Consider the following 16,379-nt stretch of genomic DNA (forward strand, 5'->3'; position numbering starts at 1 on the left):
AGCTATTTTATCTGCAAAGGAGATGACCTAGGGACCGTCCAGGGTGGCTTCTGCATTTCGCTTTGCTTTCTGCTGCCAGTTTTCCAGTGATTACTTACACACGTATCAGTTTTTCCAGGAGCTAACTGCAGTCTTTTTTAAGCAGTTCTGAGCCGGGCTAGGCTATCTTGGCCGCATCGTGGACTGGTGAGCAGTTAGTGGGTGACTTCGGATCTGCTGAAGCTGCTCCACACGAGCAAAGCCCCAGTGAAGAGGGTGCTTACACGTAAGCGTGTGCCAACACAGTGCATCACCGAGGGCTGCTTCAGTCTGCCTGCAAAAGATGCTACAAGCGATGCCGAGGCTTGTCTAAACCAGCGTGGAAATTGCTGTTTGCATAAAAGCCGGGCAAGTTGTCACAGTCTTGGAGAGCTCACTGACGTTCAGAGGTTGCGGTGAATTAACCAAACCCCATTTCGCGCTGGTTTCGTGGAGCTGGTGCCTGGCTCCGCGTGGCCCTTGGAGTACGTCCCCAAACCTGGAGCACGGGCTGGATTTTGGGGCTGCCGCAGCTGCCCTCGCACCCCAGCCGTGACCCAGCACCGTGCTTGTGTTCTGCTGAACACCGTGACCTCTGGGACAACTGTGGCTGCTGCACGCTGCTTGCTCTGCCCCAAGGAAATGGGAGGAAGCCAGGAAGCCTTGGCTCCTGCGCCGGCTCGTCCTGGTTATCCTCTTATTTTATTTTAGTGTTCTTTCATTCGGCACAGGGTCTGCCCTCGTGGACGCTGCCCGGATGGGATCTTGCCCCTGGCTGCGAGTACAAGTGTTTTTTCCACAGCACAGTCGAATGGGCAGGGAAGGTCACGTCCGCCCCGTGCTGCGAGCCTTTGTCGGGAGATGCTGGGCACAGTAACTCGCGTTGCTTCTGACAAACCAGCCTCGCTGCTGCCTGCACAGCCTCCCTTCCTCCGTGTCTGCTGGGGCATCTGAACCAGCAGCAGGAGCAGCGGGGAATATTCCTTGTGTGTGTGCGATTCCTCAAAGTCCCTAACGCAGAAGAGACCTTAGCATTGTTGTGCTTGCAGCGGATCATGTTCGGAGGACTTTTTGCCATAAAAAAAATGTCCCTAGCCCAAGCTGAGCATAGGAATGCTCTCAAACTGAGCTCTCCTTCAGATCGTATCTTGCGTATTTGCCAGGTGATACCCAGGTGAGGTTAAAGTTGCCCCTATTACAGAAAATATCCCCAGTTTCCCCCATTTTAAGGTGAAGGTGAAATATTCCCCCTTATTGGCACCCGCCCACCAGGCTGCCTGAAACAAAGTTCAGAAAAAAATTCCAGAATGGGATTTGCGGTGTTTTCCCCTGCTTTCAGCCCTGCATTTCCTCTTAACAAGTAAAATCAAATGGCAGTGATGTTCCAAAGTCTTCCTGAATGGCAACATTATAAATATTCCCTTTATAAGAAGACTGAAAGAAGTAGTTTAAGCATTGCATGCAGCCACTCCAGTAGGAAGTTGTTTAACTTGTCTAAATCTCTCTTTTGCTGCAGAAGCTCTATTGAAAATGACAAATTGCTTAAAGCAGTTTCCATGTTAGTCTTTAAAAAATTCAGCTTCTTTCCATCCCGAACACGTGGAAGGCATTTGTGCACTTGACTGAATGTTTCTCTGTCCTAAGGCTTACACTTAGTGGTTTTTGCCTTCATGTAATTTTCACACGCAGCTGCTCGGGTTTGTTTTCGTCAACTTCCCATTGGATGGGGATTTTTTTTTTTTCCAGTGCGTGAGCTTAGACATGAAAAGTCAACTATCTCCCCGGCTCAGACGCTGGGGACCACGGGGAAGGCGGAGGAGGAACGCCGCGAGGTTCTCGCTTTTCAGAAGCGCTGTTCTGGGTGTTACGAAATCCGTAACGCGGGCTGGGAAGCTTGTGTCCACGGCCAGGCTGCTGCGATGTCCTTTAAAACAGTGAAGCGCTGAGCAGCGTTAATGCTTCACAAGATGACAAAAGAGCTTTTCCTTAATGTTTTCAGTTACTTCCCTTAGCTGCCACTTTCCCAGAAGGATGCACGTGGGCAGGTACCGTACACAGAGCCAGAGCTGCCTGTAACTGCTGTAGAAGGAAAACTTGCTCAGTTGAAAAGGCCTTTTTTTCTCTTATTTTAAAGAAAAGAGAAATTTTGAGTCATCCAGCGTGCTCAGCTGACTTTGCCCAGAGCCGCGTGCTGTGTAGCCAGCGAGGATGTGTTACCCAGCCTTGGCTGTGTGGCAGAAGCGGGAGGACCTCAGTGCAGAGGAGAAGCAGGGCTCCTCAGCAATGCTGACCAAGTGGCAGGCTCTGAAAATAGAGTGGAAATGGTGCTTCTGGAGCCTCAGCAGGCTGATTTGGGGCTCCCTATGCTCTTCACTTCACCTGGTATGAGTTGCAGCATCGTATTAACTTGCAATTAATTTGGTTGCAACCAGGTTGCTGCTGGTGTGCTCCCGGCGTGGCTTTGGGCTGTGCCCCAGCCGGTGAAGCCGAGGGAACAAACTGTTCCCCGCCGGCCGGGGGGTTCTTTGCCCCAGGTGGCATCGGATGGAGAGAAGTCAGCGTTACCCCACTGCTCGGCTTGAGAAAGCCCTGTTGCTCAAGAGGGATGCTTGCTGAATTAGGCAGCGGTCAAGAGGCGATGTGAGGACAATCCAGATGCTTTTTCTATAACTGGGAGGCATGTCACATCCTGGCAATTCTATTTATACCCACTTTTCTTGTAATATTATTATTTTTTTTCAGTCTGTTATGAGCCCATCATTTTTGGTGAGTTTGGGCTGATGAGGTACTGACTTCTTAGCAGCTATTGGTTTTGCTGTGTTTTTTGCTACTTTCTTTGCTGCACGTTTTGCTACTTTTTTTTTTTTTTTTTGACTCCTGGCTTTGTTTTTCTCCTGGTGTGTTGGCTCAGGAAATTAACTCGGTGCCGGAATGCTGCTGCTTTCTTTGCTGTAGGATGCGTCACTGCACAGTGAGGTGAGCGGCCCTTTCAGTCGGTTTCCTGCTGCGGATTCTGGCTAATACAACATAGTTTAGAAGAGAGCATTAGAAACCGGCACCCCCTGGTTAGAAAAGCACTTCCCTGGAAGATGGTCCTGCTCTGTTGTAGACAGGGGCAGTTTATGCCCAGAAGCATGGAGCCTATACACTCCTTGTTCATGGTGTTTGTTTCTTTTCTTTCTTTTTTGTTCTTTTTTTTTTTTTTTGAATATCAGATTATGCCTTTGGCTATCCTCGTTATGTGAATAAATGTCTGATTCATTTCTGAATCCTGCAAAGCTCCCTGGTACCAGCCATAAAATATTTTTGCAGTGGCTCTTAAACCTGTCTTGCTGGCTGCTGCATCCCTGGCTAATAAAAGCAGTGCACCCCAAATCCCCCGCAGATACCTGTTACAAAACCAGCTGCTTTCTTCTTGCAACACATTTGGGTCACTTTCTGCTCGTCCAACATCCAGAGTCGTAACAAGCCGGCCCAGGCTGCTGCTGTGTTCCCACAGTCTCATGCCTGTGGTTGATAATTAACCCATTTCTTTAATAACAGTGCCCTATTTACTCTGACAACCACTTTTCTTTCCTGCACTCCAGTCTTTTCCCAGCAAAACGCTGGAGTTAATATTGCACTGGCGGTGTGCTAATGAAATGCCTTGTTACTTGCGTAGAGGTGAGCTCTGTGCATTTGTTTTAATAATTCAGGGCAAGAGCACGCACCAAAATGCAGGAGTAAATGCCCTTAAAATAAGGCTGGTGTAGGTACCTGGTTAGTGGTAGTTTTTGTAATAGGGTAAAACAGCTGGGAAAGGGGACGGACGTGGCAAAGCACACGGCACTGAAATTTAATGGATACTCATGAAACTTTAACTGGAATAAAAGCTGTTGCAAAACTTAAATACTGAGTAACACCAAAACCTGTTCTTCTGTGGGGAGAGAGGTGTTTTTGGAGCCGCCAGGGTGTAGCTCTTGCATTGTCCCCCTTCCAAAGATGCCATTTCTGATTTCTCTTCCTTCCCAGAACCTCCTTTCAGCCTCCAAAAAGCAACGCTTACCATCGCTGGGGTCGGGAGTCTGTGCAGCAGCCTGCCTTCCTGCATCTTTCTAGTGCCGTGTAAGCAAGTGTAAAATCTGTGTATTATACCAATTTACTTTTGGTGGGATTTGTTCTGACACGTCCAAAGCTTCTGACTCTTGGTGCGTTGTATGAGCAACTTCTTTATTATGGAGCCCTGGGGACAAGACCCGGTTTAAAATGAAGTTGTGCAGGTAAAAGCAGAATATACGCCTGTGGCTGGCAACTGAGCTAACCGAGGTGTTCGTGTTCTGCTCTGCGTTTCGTCTCGAGTGCTGCACTCCCAATGGCACCGTGTGGCTCCAGTCTGAGCCCCGGCTCAGCCAAGACAGAAGCCGTCTCGCGAGGGCTGCGCCTGGCGTCCAGGATTTCACAGGAGGAGAGGCCGATAGCAGCAATTCCTCATCTGCCTGCACGAGGATACTGCCTCAGTTTTCTCGTATGTGCTGCTTCTACTTAGGTCAGCCAGCTTTTTGAATTAAAAGATGCGTACTTTAAGTTCTCAATGTGATTTTATTTTATTCTTTTGTCATTTCTTTTTACTCTACCTGGTGTGCGTCTCTTCACTCAGAAACAAGATGGTTTTAAGGAGAGTGAGGAAGTAAACTGTAAAACTTCCATTAACCCCAGCAAGTAGTAGCAACGCATCCCCGCAAACTCTGTGAAATATCGTGGCTTTAAAGTTTACTACAGCTGCTTTATGAGATTCAAAGCTTTTTGCACCAGATGAAAGGAAGGCTTTGCTGTAAAGTCTTGTTCCTTACTAATCGAGCTTTTCTTCAAGTATTCTGAAGTTGGATGCAAGCTATCACAGAGCTTGCTGTGTGCTTTGTAACCCCATAAAGGAGAAGTTGGACATGCATGTGAATAACTGTGGAAGCTGCGTTAAATAAATGAAGCCTCAAAACCTGCGGTAGTTGCTTGATAGAGACTGCATCTGTCACTTGGGACTAATTGTTTTCAAAGAATCTCATTTCTAATTCTAGATAATGAGATTTTTAAGTACGTACAAAGCCTTTTGAAGTCAGTAGCTCTAAAGGGTCAGATCTTAAATTATACATAATATCTAGAAGTTTATTACGGAGGATGTTGTATACTGCATGGTGGAAATTCATCTCTGTAGGGTCAGGGATAGATCCCTGAACAACTAGAAACTTTTTGGGAAGAAATGTAAGGTGTAATGCCAGTTGGCTAGCTTGGGGCCAACACTTAATTTTTCTTAAGTGCTTTCCTAATTCTTTCCATGGGTACTGAATTAGTTCTGTGACACAACACATTGTGGACAAGGGCAAAAGTTTAGCAATCGGCAGTGCAGAAGAGCTGATTTCATTGCCGGTTTGTGATTCTGGCTGCGTAGCTGCTGTACCAGGCAATTAAAACCCACACTTATTACAGCCTTTGCGGTTTGGAAGTAAAGTGCTCCTGCATTTAACTCATAGTTTTACAGGATGTTGGTTTAGGCTGGAGGTTTGCAAAGCTGAAATCTTGTATTTTCCTCTTGTGTATGCTCGGGCTAGGGAAGGTGAACGAGGGTACAGAGAGTGCTGCATGTCATGAAATGGAAAAGGTGTGCGTTTTAGTTTGAGAGCATCCAGGAGCCTGCAATCACCTCCTGAAATTTTCATGAAATACCGCATTATCTAACATACCAAGTTGCTGCAAATAGCAATGGACTCTGCTGCAGCGTTGTTCCTGAACAAATGGCAAGTCCTCTGTGAAATGCTGGGCATCCATGTGTGAGCCTGCTCCTTCAGCTCTTCTGGGACATGTTGCTCCCCTCCTCTCTCAGTGGGGTTTTCTGCCCGGTTTGCGGATTGCTTTGGGAAAGCTTCTCGGCAAAGCAGAGGTCCCAGAGGGGAGGAGGCTGAGATGGAAGAAGAATGTGACCCTCCGAGCCGTTACTGGTGGCTGCACTATTTTAAAGTCAAACTTAATTTTTAGCTCTTCATAAACAAATCTTTTTGCCAACTTTTTATATAGCTCTGAAGTCAATTGTGGCGGCTGCTGTGTGCTCCGTGGGTGCCAGAGGGAGAGGAGCTGACTCTTCCTTCCTGAAATGGCGCTGAGCAGTTGGGAGGACCTCTGGAGAGGTGCTGTGCAGAAGGACAGACCTTCCAGCTCTTCTGAACATTGTGTGAGGCTTTCTTTGTCCGGGGTAAACACACCTAATGGGTCTGATAGGGTATCCCAGATGCGGGACACATTGCAGGTCACTGGGAGCTGGTGTCCTTCATCCCGTGACCCAGTGGACTGTATTTGCCCCAAACACTTCCATATTTGACTGGAAATGCAGTGTGCAGCGTGGGCAAGGAAGCAGCGAGGATCCCAGCCCTCCAGACAGGGTTAGCGATGTTTAGCTTTGTTATGACATTAGAGTCCTGTTGGCTTTAACTTCGAAAATTCAGTGAAAACCACACACGCTGCTGTGAAAATTCATACTTAGTAACAAGTAAACAAGGGATAGAGCAGTCAGACTGACTCAGGAAATTCCCTCCAGATCCAGCAGGGAGGAGGAGCTCTGCATTTTTCTTGTCCCGTGTTTATTTTTAGTCTCGCCTCTAACATTGCTGATAGTACCATTATAGCCCTGCAGATTAAAGTCCCAGCATGGGGTAGAGTTGAAAGAAAGATGCTGCGAAGCAGTCAAAACCTCTAGGATTTTGCAGCTGCGTCATGCTACAGGCAATTAATTTCGCCTGCTATTTGCCTGCCTGGGTACTGCTCAGCGTCTTAGCTCTGTGGAAGTCTTTGATTGCATTGCACATCTCCTCTTGTCAGAGGTGGTGCCTTGAGTGGTGAATCTGTTCTTGTGACTTGAAAGTGCCACATTTGTGATGCTAATATGTTGGGTGTAATAGCTGTCTTTGTGAGCTCCTTCCCTGAATATATTTTGCACTTGCTCTGAGGCTAAATTGTGTTTTTGAGAGGGAAGAGTAGAAAGTAAGTAGTGTCTCCTGTGCGGTTTCCATCACTGGTAACCCTTGTCTGAAGGCAGCGTACCAAGAGCACTCACAGGGCTTTGGGTGGTGGTGATGAGGGCTGGCTTGACGGCAACACCCGTCTGCAAGGCCGGATGATTTACCCGAGGAGGAGGCCTGTTTTTTTCCAGGGCTGGCTCTATTAGTGTGAGTCAACAAAGGAGTATTTGGTCTTGAAGTCAAATAATGGTTCTTGGCTTTTCTGAGTTGGCTTTTCCTCGTAGTTAGTCAAAGTCTCCCGAGTTGGCAGAGGATGTTATTCAGGACTCGAAAACTCTTTGAGAGAACAGTTTCTCTTAACAGCCAAGAAATTGTATTGTGGGGACTTCAGAGGAAACAGTTTACCAGAAACTGCTGAATCTGAGGACATTTGCCTTCTGTAGTGGCAGAATCTGTACCTGATCCGCAGTGAGAGATGTGCTGGAGCAGTTACAGTGCTCAGAGGCCGTGGAGGCTGGGAAGTGTCCCCCTTCCCGTGCAGGATGAGGCCCAGGGAGCAGCGGGCGGCCTGCTCCACGCGGAGCATCGCTGGCAGGGCCTGGTCACCACGGGATGGAGTGGTGCTGGACCCAGAAATGGGCCTGCCAGAGCTGGGTTGCCTCGGCTTGGAGACATGCTCATTCCCTGGCCAACGTGGTCGTCTGAGCCCTCCTGTCCATGTGGATGGGACATGAAGTTGACGCTAGCTGCTCAGCCCTCTCCTGAACCTTGTAGACACACCCCAAGATGTACCCTCAAGAAGTTGCTTTGGAGCCTAATTGTGTCTGTTCATCCCCTAAGACTAGTTTTCCTTACCCGTGAGCTGGGGAGCTGTTACAACCTTGGAGGAAGTCGCTGTGTCCCAGGCAGTGTGTCCAGGGGACAGCCAACGTGGTGTGGTCGAAATGGGATGATGCAGAGGGCAAAAAACATGTTGACGTGCAACAATATCGTGCTAACCTTGTGAGTCTTCTCAGTTCTGTGTTAATGTGCCTTCTGATACCACGACTTAAAGGTGAGTGGGAATGCTCATTAGGAGATACCCACCAGTACGTTGTGTTTGGCATTTTTGTTAGTGGAAGGGACGGTTAACAAAGCTGGGAGATGCTGGAAACGAGGGGCCTGTCTGTGCTCAGGTGCAGCTCTGCTCCTGCCCTGTATTAGACCAAAATGTCACAGTGCTGTTGAACTGGGAAGAAGGAGGCTGGTCTAACACTGGAAACTTGAAGAACTTGTTCAAAGACAAGACCAACTGCTTAGCTGTACGGGCTTTTTAGTAGACTTCTGCCAAATTTAGGTGCTAAGAGAGCAACTCTTCTTGGCAAGCATCTGCGTGCTCTTGATCAGCTTCCCTAGAGCTGAACGCCCTGCAACAAAACCAGCTTTTTTTTCAGATGAACTGGCTGTTGGGTTCGCTTTGTTTTTAAACAAAGCAAGGTCTTTGGAGACTGGTGCCTGGTGGAGTCTCTCTGTGATAGTGTAGAAAGGTTGTCAGCTAAAATGCAACTAAGGATAATTTAAAAATACAGCAGTATGGGCAGGGGTGGTTACAGAAACCACAGAGATCTGTTTCTGTGCTTGGGAATCAAGGATTAAAGTGTGTTGTTACAAGAAAATCCAAATGACAAGTTTTATTCAGTCTCTATTATTCATGAAGTGGATACCTCTGAAGGCTCTGCAGAAATATGTCCTTTTCTAGACTTACAATGAGTAGACAAACTCTATATGTTTATACCAAATGCTGGAGGATTTACGGGCAACTACTTTGTGGTTTGAAGAAACAATATACACAATGTATTGTAAATGATTCCCTTTTTATATTTGGCCTGCATTCAGTATAAGATTAAATACAAGAATTTATGGCCTTAAAAAATCTTTCCAATGCTGAAAAGCAAAAAGAATGATCTATAATGAGGTTTTACAATGTATAGTATTTTTAAAGCAATTTTTTTGTTTCCTTAATATATTTCCATGTAAAAATATGTATTTTGCACTTCAAATAGCGTTCTGTTGGTTGCATTTACCAGCAAGCAGCTGGGGGATTCTAGTGCTTTAACCGCACAGCAGCTGCTAATTAAAAATATATAATTCTACCCTGATCAGCTTTTAATGATTCTAATCCCCTTATATTTGATTATTACCACAGCATGGCAGCCTCAGCCACCCCCTGTTTCATTGTGGGGCCTGTTAGTAACAAAACTAGTCATTAGGAGCTGATAGCTGGGTCCTGAAGGATCGCTTCCTAAAAGGGGAGCACGGATGAATGGAGATGCCCTGTTCCCGCATGTCATAGGACTCTGTGGAGCTGCCTGCTTTGAGTTTGTTTTTTTCTGCTCAGCTGGCATCGTTTCAGCAGGGGCAGGTTGTGCTGCTGTGCTGGGAAGTGGAGGGAAGAGGTAAACGTGAAGAGTTACAGGCACAAGTGCAGTGAGTCCTGGTCAGAAACCAGACCCTCTCTGTCCAGATGCAGCAGGCAAGCAGTGTACTGTAGTCTTGATGGTAGAGATTTTTCTTCAGTGTTACTCTGGTTGTGATAAGTTTATTCTTGTCTTCCCATCTATTTTTATTTAAAGAAACAAAAAGGTCATCTTTGCAAAACCAAAAGTTGTGCTTTTCACCCCTAGGATTGCTTTGCTTTCAACTTGTGCCCATCTGCTTAACCTTCACAGGTTTTTTCAGGATATTTCATAGCTCTTGATAGCAGGGAATGGCCTAATTCTTTCTTATTTCTGTGGCACCTGGGTGCTTGGGAAATGACATTGTAGGATGGAGTAATAATAAATAACTGCTGATGGAGAGCGGTTTGGAAACCTTGAGTTTAAGACTGCAGCAAGAGGGAAAAAATTGCCCAGAGACATGTAAAGAGGCCACGTCAAGTGCCATGCCAGAGAGCTGCCCTGAGCTGAAAGTATGGCTTCTTCGTGTCGCTTGGAGTTCATCTCTGACTTGGGGAGCTGGTATTAATGCAAGAGCCGAAAGGCTAATTTTATAATACACAGTAGATAATAGAACCTGCCAGTTAAAGAAGAAGAAGAACAACAAAACAACCTCACAGAGCATAAAAAAACGACTGCATCGGAGCTAAGCATTGGCTGGAGGAAGGCGGTGCTCTTCCCGGAGCAGTGTGCAGAGCTGTGGCTGTGGAGCTGCGGTCCCGCTCGAGCGTGTGGCCGGCTGCTGCACGCCTGCTCTTGCAGAAGCTCTGACGTTTGTCACGCTGCCATGAGTTAGTCCTAAAATTGGCGCAGCTGCTCGGGTCTGGAGATGCTGGCTGCCCTTCAGCTCTCGGATGAGTCCTCTGCAGCATCGCTGGGTGGGTGATGGGATCCTCGCATCACTACGTGCCCAGCGGAGCCTCAGGAAGTTCACTTCTGTGTTCAGCTTTTCTGCTTTGGAGAGGTGATTTTGATGGGGAAGGAGTTTTTTTCCTCTTTTTTTTTTTTCCTTAACATTATTCTTATTATTCCCTTAAACTTCTTCGAATTTATTGGGATTGACACCAGCTTCTAGTGCATTATTTTAAAGACGATTTATTTTATTTAAGATTTCGATGCACAGACGTTCCCTTTGAGTTTCATTCCACCGCATATGTACGCTTGCACAGAAATAAAAGGGCAGGCTTTCTGTTTGTAGACAATTGATAGCTATTCATTAGGTTATGTCAGCTAATATAATGCTTGTTAATTTTAAAGCTCTCTTGTGGTTGGCGACGAACCAGAACTATGGATTAGGCTCCAAGTGATGCAGCTGTGAAGGACGATCTCTGGTCTGAGCGCTGCAAGCCCACGGTCAGCTTGTGCTGGGGTAGAAGAGAAAATGTCAGTGCCCTGTAACTTCCCCTTCAGACTCTGTCCGGGATGCGAGATGGCTGTGCAATAAAGGCAGAGCAATGGAGATTTACGATTCTCTTCAGCGGAGAGGCATTGCTGTGACATCTTGTATCTCAGAAGAAGTTAATCACAGCTTTTTCTGTGTTGCTGGGTTACATTGCTTTGAGAAAAAACAGAAACTGCTATGAGCAGTATGAATAGCTGAAACCACAAGTCCCACTGAGATTACAGCCAGCTCCTCCTAAAGGAAACGGATTCAACCACCAACATAGTTTTTTCATTAGACGATTTTTTCTGAGTGAACAAAATACCCCTATTGTGGCATAATTGTTTAGCTTTTGGAGATGTAGGCTGAGTTGCGACTACATTGCAGTTTTAAAAAAAAAATAATTCAACTTGATGAGGAGGGGAATGCAAAGAGACATTTGGCTTTTTATTTCATTTTGTACCATGTTGCAGAATAATGCAGCAGGTTTTAATTTTCAGGCTTTCTGTGCTTTTGGCTCTGCGAGGGGGGGAAAGAGCAAAGTCTGTCTTACATTTCAGGACAAATCTAAATCTGATGGACAAAAGTTTTGGCTATCTGATTAAAACCTTTTGTTGCTGAGACTGAATGACTTTACCATTTACCAGGCTGGCAGAGCTGGAGTGATTTGTGCCTCAGATGCATCAGTTTGAACTGTTAAAATATATTTACTTGCGGTTAATGGGAAAGTTAATCTTTGCATTACAGCAATATGATAATAGCTATAAAATCAAGCTGAGATGCAAGTGGGGAAAACACACTACAGAAAATCCATGGGAGTGGAGTTAGAACTGATTTCATTTAATTTAAGCATTTTTAGATCTGTTACAGTGATCCTTCAAGTATCCCAGAAATGCACGCAGTTCTTCGAGATGTGCAAAACGATGGCAGTTTTGATAAAACTTAATTAAACAGGAGGTTGCTAAGTTTAGCATATTAATGTTTGTCAGCTGCAATTACTTCTGCATCTTAGCTGAAGACCCTGCAATGCGTTTGGTCCGTTCTTCCCCTGCCCTTGTATTGACAAAGTTTATCACTCATCGACAAAAGCTGCTACTTTCTCTTGCAAATGGCCAAGCCAAGAGACAGTGTTTACTTGGGGTTTTAGGAACTACAGACAGTTGGGAATTTAAAAAAATGATTGAAGACTTGGGGATCTCAGATGTGTGGTTATTGGTGTGAGGAGAAGACAAAGGTTTACAAAAAGTGTTAAGACTCTCTACCCTCTGTGAGCACGAAGATTTAAGACATGTCAGACTTGGCTAGCACAATCGTTTTTAGTCCTACAAATCTTGGTCATGCTTTTGTCCTGGCTAGGCTAAATGTGGCAACCATACATTAGAATTTTTTTTTAATTAGGATTACCCAGCCAGTATGTCTTTGTAGACTTCTCTCATGGGAATTGCCCGGCTGGTTACGCCATGACCACAAAATATCAGACAATGCAAGGATCGTCCCTTTCCCCCTGCTTTGTTTCCATCCCTCCTCGCAAAGGCAGCTTCCTGGGATGGTGGCTGTGGTTTGCTCTCTTTCCTAGGAGGCTTGTGAACAAAAATGCTTGGACTTGCTGGTGAAGTGCTTGCTAATATCAGATCTTGGCCGGGCAGTTTTCCGGATAAACTTGTGCTGTGTGCATGTTTCAAACATCTTCAGAATGCCTTTGGAAATTAATAACAACTGAAGGGCTGAAATACAGACGAAGTAGATGCTATAGGGCATAACTTTGTAACAGTGGCTGTGCTGTGAGGCCATTACAGCCTCTGTTGCTGTAAATGGACAGCCACGGAGCAGCAGGGGCGGGGGCAGCTCCATGGGCTCCTGGACATGCCATCCCCTGGCTTCCCTCAGCCCAGAGGGTTTCCTTATTCCAGGGGTTGCTCTGGTCAGGGATCCCACATGGATCTGCCTTCTGAGGGCCTGTCTGGTCAGTCCTTGAAGACTTTTGCATCCCACGTGTTTTAGATTGAACAGGTCACACGCAGTCCTGCAGCTGCCCCGTGTGATGGCTGAGGGCGATGCTGCCGGCCTGCCCTCCCAGGAGGCCCCGCACCACACCTCCCTGCTATCTCCTCTCATAATATCTTGAATATCACCTCTTCTAAAGCTCTCCATAACCTCCCTCCTCCTACAGCTCTCTGCCTTGCAGCAGCCCCCGCCGCAGCCATCCTTGATCCCTCACCTCTCCCTGTTTAAGGCAGACCCTCGTCAGAGATGCAAGCAGCAGGCACTCTTGAAAGGAAATAACGTCTTTGCACCACGCTGGATTTAAATACTTTCATGTATCTGGTCTACCCGCAATGTTTTATTAACCATCTAAACCAGCTTAGGCTGCAGCCGAAGTTTCGGCAGCGAAACCAGATAAACCAGTATGTTTTGCAAAACTGAACGTTTGTTGATAGGAAGGTGCTTGAATTGCTCCTGTGTGCTCCTACAGAGGGCTGGATTGCTGGGGAGCCGAGTCCTGGCAAGGTAACACAAAAGGTGAAACTCCAAAAGAGATGGAAGCCATCCAGGGATGACATACACTTCAAAGAGGATTAGAATCTAATTAAAATAATCCATCATAAGGAAATGAGTGTGTTCGAGCCTTATTCAGCAGGAGGGAATATAGCTTTGAGAAACTGATACAAATAAACTTTGTCTGAATTGCAGAGGAAATTAATAGAGACAGTTGATTAAAACTGAGAAAAAGCTTTAAATGTAAAATTTTGTAAGAAAGACAAATATCGTTCCCGTAAGCAGAGACAGGCCTGTGAAAAACATGTCAAAATGGAAAATAGATAGCAAAAGTTACATTAAAAATATAAGGTAAAAGCCATGGCAAGAATTGCAAATCACTTTTAGATGCAAGCCTGTCTGCAACTGCAGGGCCAGTGGGATTTTGGAAATTTGCTGCTCTTGCTGCTGCTCGCCAGCGGCTCCGAGCTGTGGAGCATGGGGCAGTGCATGTGCCCAGGGGATGTGGGAACAGCCTTCCTGCTGCCTGCGCTCTGGCTCCCACGTGGCACGATGTGCTGGAGGGTGCTTGGAAGGGGAATTAAGGACTACAAAAAAAATAAGAAGAAAGAAAAAAAGAAAAAAAAGGGAAAAGTCACGTTTGACTGAAAGGTACTAGGAGCGCACTTTATTAATTCTGAGAGAGGCTGCTGTGGCATCACCTCCTGTAGCTGCCTGTCCCACCCGCGGGCTCTGTGCCCTCCCCAGCCCCTTGGTGCAGCTCCCCTCGGGCGCAGCGGTGCTGGAAGCGTGGAGCATCCCTGCAGGAGCGCGGGCTGGCTGTGCCGGGGGGACAGCCAGGCTGCTTTCTGCCTCTTCCCTGCAGTGTCAGCGACTCAGGAGCGTGCACTGAGAACGAACAGAGCAAGGCTGTAAAATGCAGCTCCCGGGGGCCTCTGGTGAAGTTCGGCCGTAGCCAGTCCAGCCTCGAGTAGGAAAGCCAGGTCGCAGCGTGAAGCAGAACGAGCAGGCGAGCTGCGTCCCAAGGACAGGGCAGGTAGCAGAGACCTCCCGTCCATGCACTTGCAGCAGAAACAGCGAGGGTGTTTATATAAACAGAGCTCCCTGCAACTGTGCTAAAATGATAGTGCTGCCTCTAACGCTGCTCGGAGTCTGCAGACTTCTGGGCTTTGTTATGGCTTGGAGAAGTAAGTCTGATTTATTTGTTTTAACTGGTGAGCGTGCATGGTGTTGGGAGGGTATTAACCATTGCAAAGCAAGCACAGTTTTACTTCTCTCTTATCTAGCTTTTAAATAGGGAGGTTTGCATAACATTTATTGATTTTAATGGGTTTTGAGGCAGAAGATTTAAACCTGCTGTGCTTTGAGATGCAAACTGGTCCCCTGTATCTGCGACGAGATCACTGCTCTCTGAAACAGGCCTGATGTGCACATCCGCAGCAGCCTCGGGAGCCAGCGCTGGACAATGGCAGCCGCATACCAAAGCCAAGGCAAATCCGGAGGGAAGGGCTCAGGAATTAACATGGAAAACCAGGGAGACACCTGCGTGCTGTGCTGAGGAGGTGGCATCCACACCTTGCAGATCACCCCCATAGCCTCAGGAAGCGTCAGGGCCAGGCTATTTGCATTAAGGAAATGTCAGCTCGTACCCTGTACATATGTGTGCATATTTTATTGATTTTTGCATATATTACACACGTGAAATCTCTATACTGTTCCCTGGGAGCCAGCTTTGTTTTGTTGTGCTGTTTGTCATGCAGCAGGTGACTGAGATGCAAGTCCCCAAAGTAACCCGGGCAGGTTCAGTGCCCGGCTCTGAGCGGCCCCAGCTGTGCCAGGCTGCGGGTGCTTCGTGGGGAAAGCGTGCGTGGAGAAAGTGTCTGGTTTTTGTTGTTGTTACTTGTTTGTTCCTTGTCCGTTTTCTTCATTGCACTCTTGAATACTAGCGCACGTGGTTGTCAAGCTGCGGTGGTTTTTGTAAGCAGATGCCGTGGCTGAAGAGCTGAAGGCAGCCTGGTATCCTGGCTCTGGAGTGATCAGAGAAGGACCAAGATCCTTTCTGAAGGGGAGATGTGAGAATTTTACCCTGGAAATACGTAGTGCAGATTTTCTGTCACAGCCCAGTGACACCACCAACACTTTACCAAAGTTCTTGTACTGCCTCAGCAAAACTGCTAAAAAAGAAAAACCATGAACCAGCCTAGCCCCAGAAACGTAACCAATAACCAGACAGTAACCCATGCTTGTTATGTGTGAAATTTTCCTTGGCTGCAGGTAAACTAGAACTTGTTCACCAGGGTCGCAGTTTTTCTTTGCCATCCATCTTTACCCGCTGTGTTTCCTTATTGCCCAACTGGATTCTTCCCGGGCGATACACATCCATCTCAAGTCCATGAGGTTTTTGGGGTATCTGCCAGCACTACAGAGAGCTGGGTTAGTCCCAAGCAATCCACTGCAGTTTGCATACTGCTGAAGGTGGAGTACTGGCTCTCATTTATTGTCCTGAAGTGAAATAGTTGTTTTCCAACTGAGTGACCTGACATGACTTTATAATTAATTTTGTAATTGGTACAACACATACTTCCTAATGATACCAGTCAGTTGTCAGCCAGGACACGACGTTGTATTTACTACCAGATTGTTGCCTGTAACTGAAATCAGCAGTTCCACAGTTTGGGCACTGGATGATCCGTGACACCGTGTCACCCGCGCTGTGGAGCAGCATTTAATTGCTTTACAGGGTTGTTCTAAAGTTGTTGGCTAGTCGTGTAAATACCACTTCTCTGAAAAATTGTTTGCAGTGGGTCGAAAGCTCAGTGTAAGTTAATTTAATATTTAAGATCTTAATATATATTATATAGGATATAATGTTAAATATTTAATATTTATTTTTTCTAACGATTGCAGGCACAGCTTTGCCCCCTTCCAAAGGGAAATGCCGTGCTTAGCTCAGCGCTGGGCACAGAGTAGCTGAACTGAGCATGGTTGTCCTCACACACAGGCTTGCGGTGGGCGAGGAAATAAAAT

At 46.6% G+C, this 16,379-nt stretch overlaps 1 protein-coding gene across 27 annotated transcripts in view; it reads left to right on the forward strand.

Moving 5' to 3' along the window:
* MAGI1 (membrane associated guanylate kinase, WW and PDZ domain containing 1) overlaps positions 1-16,379 on the forward strand; it is a 326,290-nt gene that overhangs the window by 10,030 nt on the left and 299,881 nt on the right. The window contains exon 1 of one of the 27 annotated variants that reach the window (XM_035546656.2): positions 10,187-10,439. The exons of the other annotated variants lie outside the window; for them this stretch is intronic. Within the exon in view, the coding sequence (XP_035402549.1) occupies positions 10,361-10,439 (79 nt within the window). The 5' untranslated portion in view covers positions 10,187-10,360. Of the gene's footprint in view, positions 1-10,186; positions 10,440-16,379 lie in introns of those variants that run through there. 27 annotated transcript variants of the gene reach the window in all.

Source organism: Cygnus atratus, chromosome 10 (assembly GCF_013377495.2).
Source record: "Cygnus atratus isolate AKBS03 ecotype Queensland, Australia chromosome 10, CAtr_DNAZoo_HiC_assembly, whole genome shotgun sequence".
Classification (NCBI taxonomy): Eukaryota; Metazoa; Chordata; class Aves; order Anseriformes; family Anatidae; genus Cygnus; species Cygnus atratus.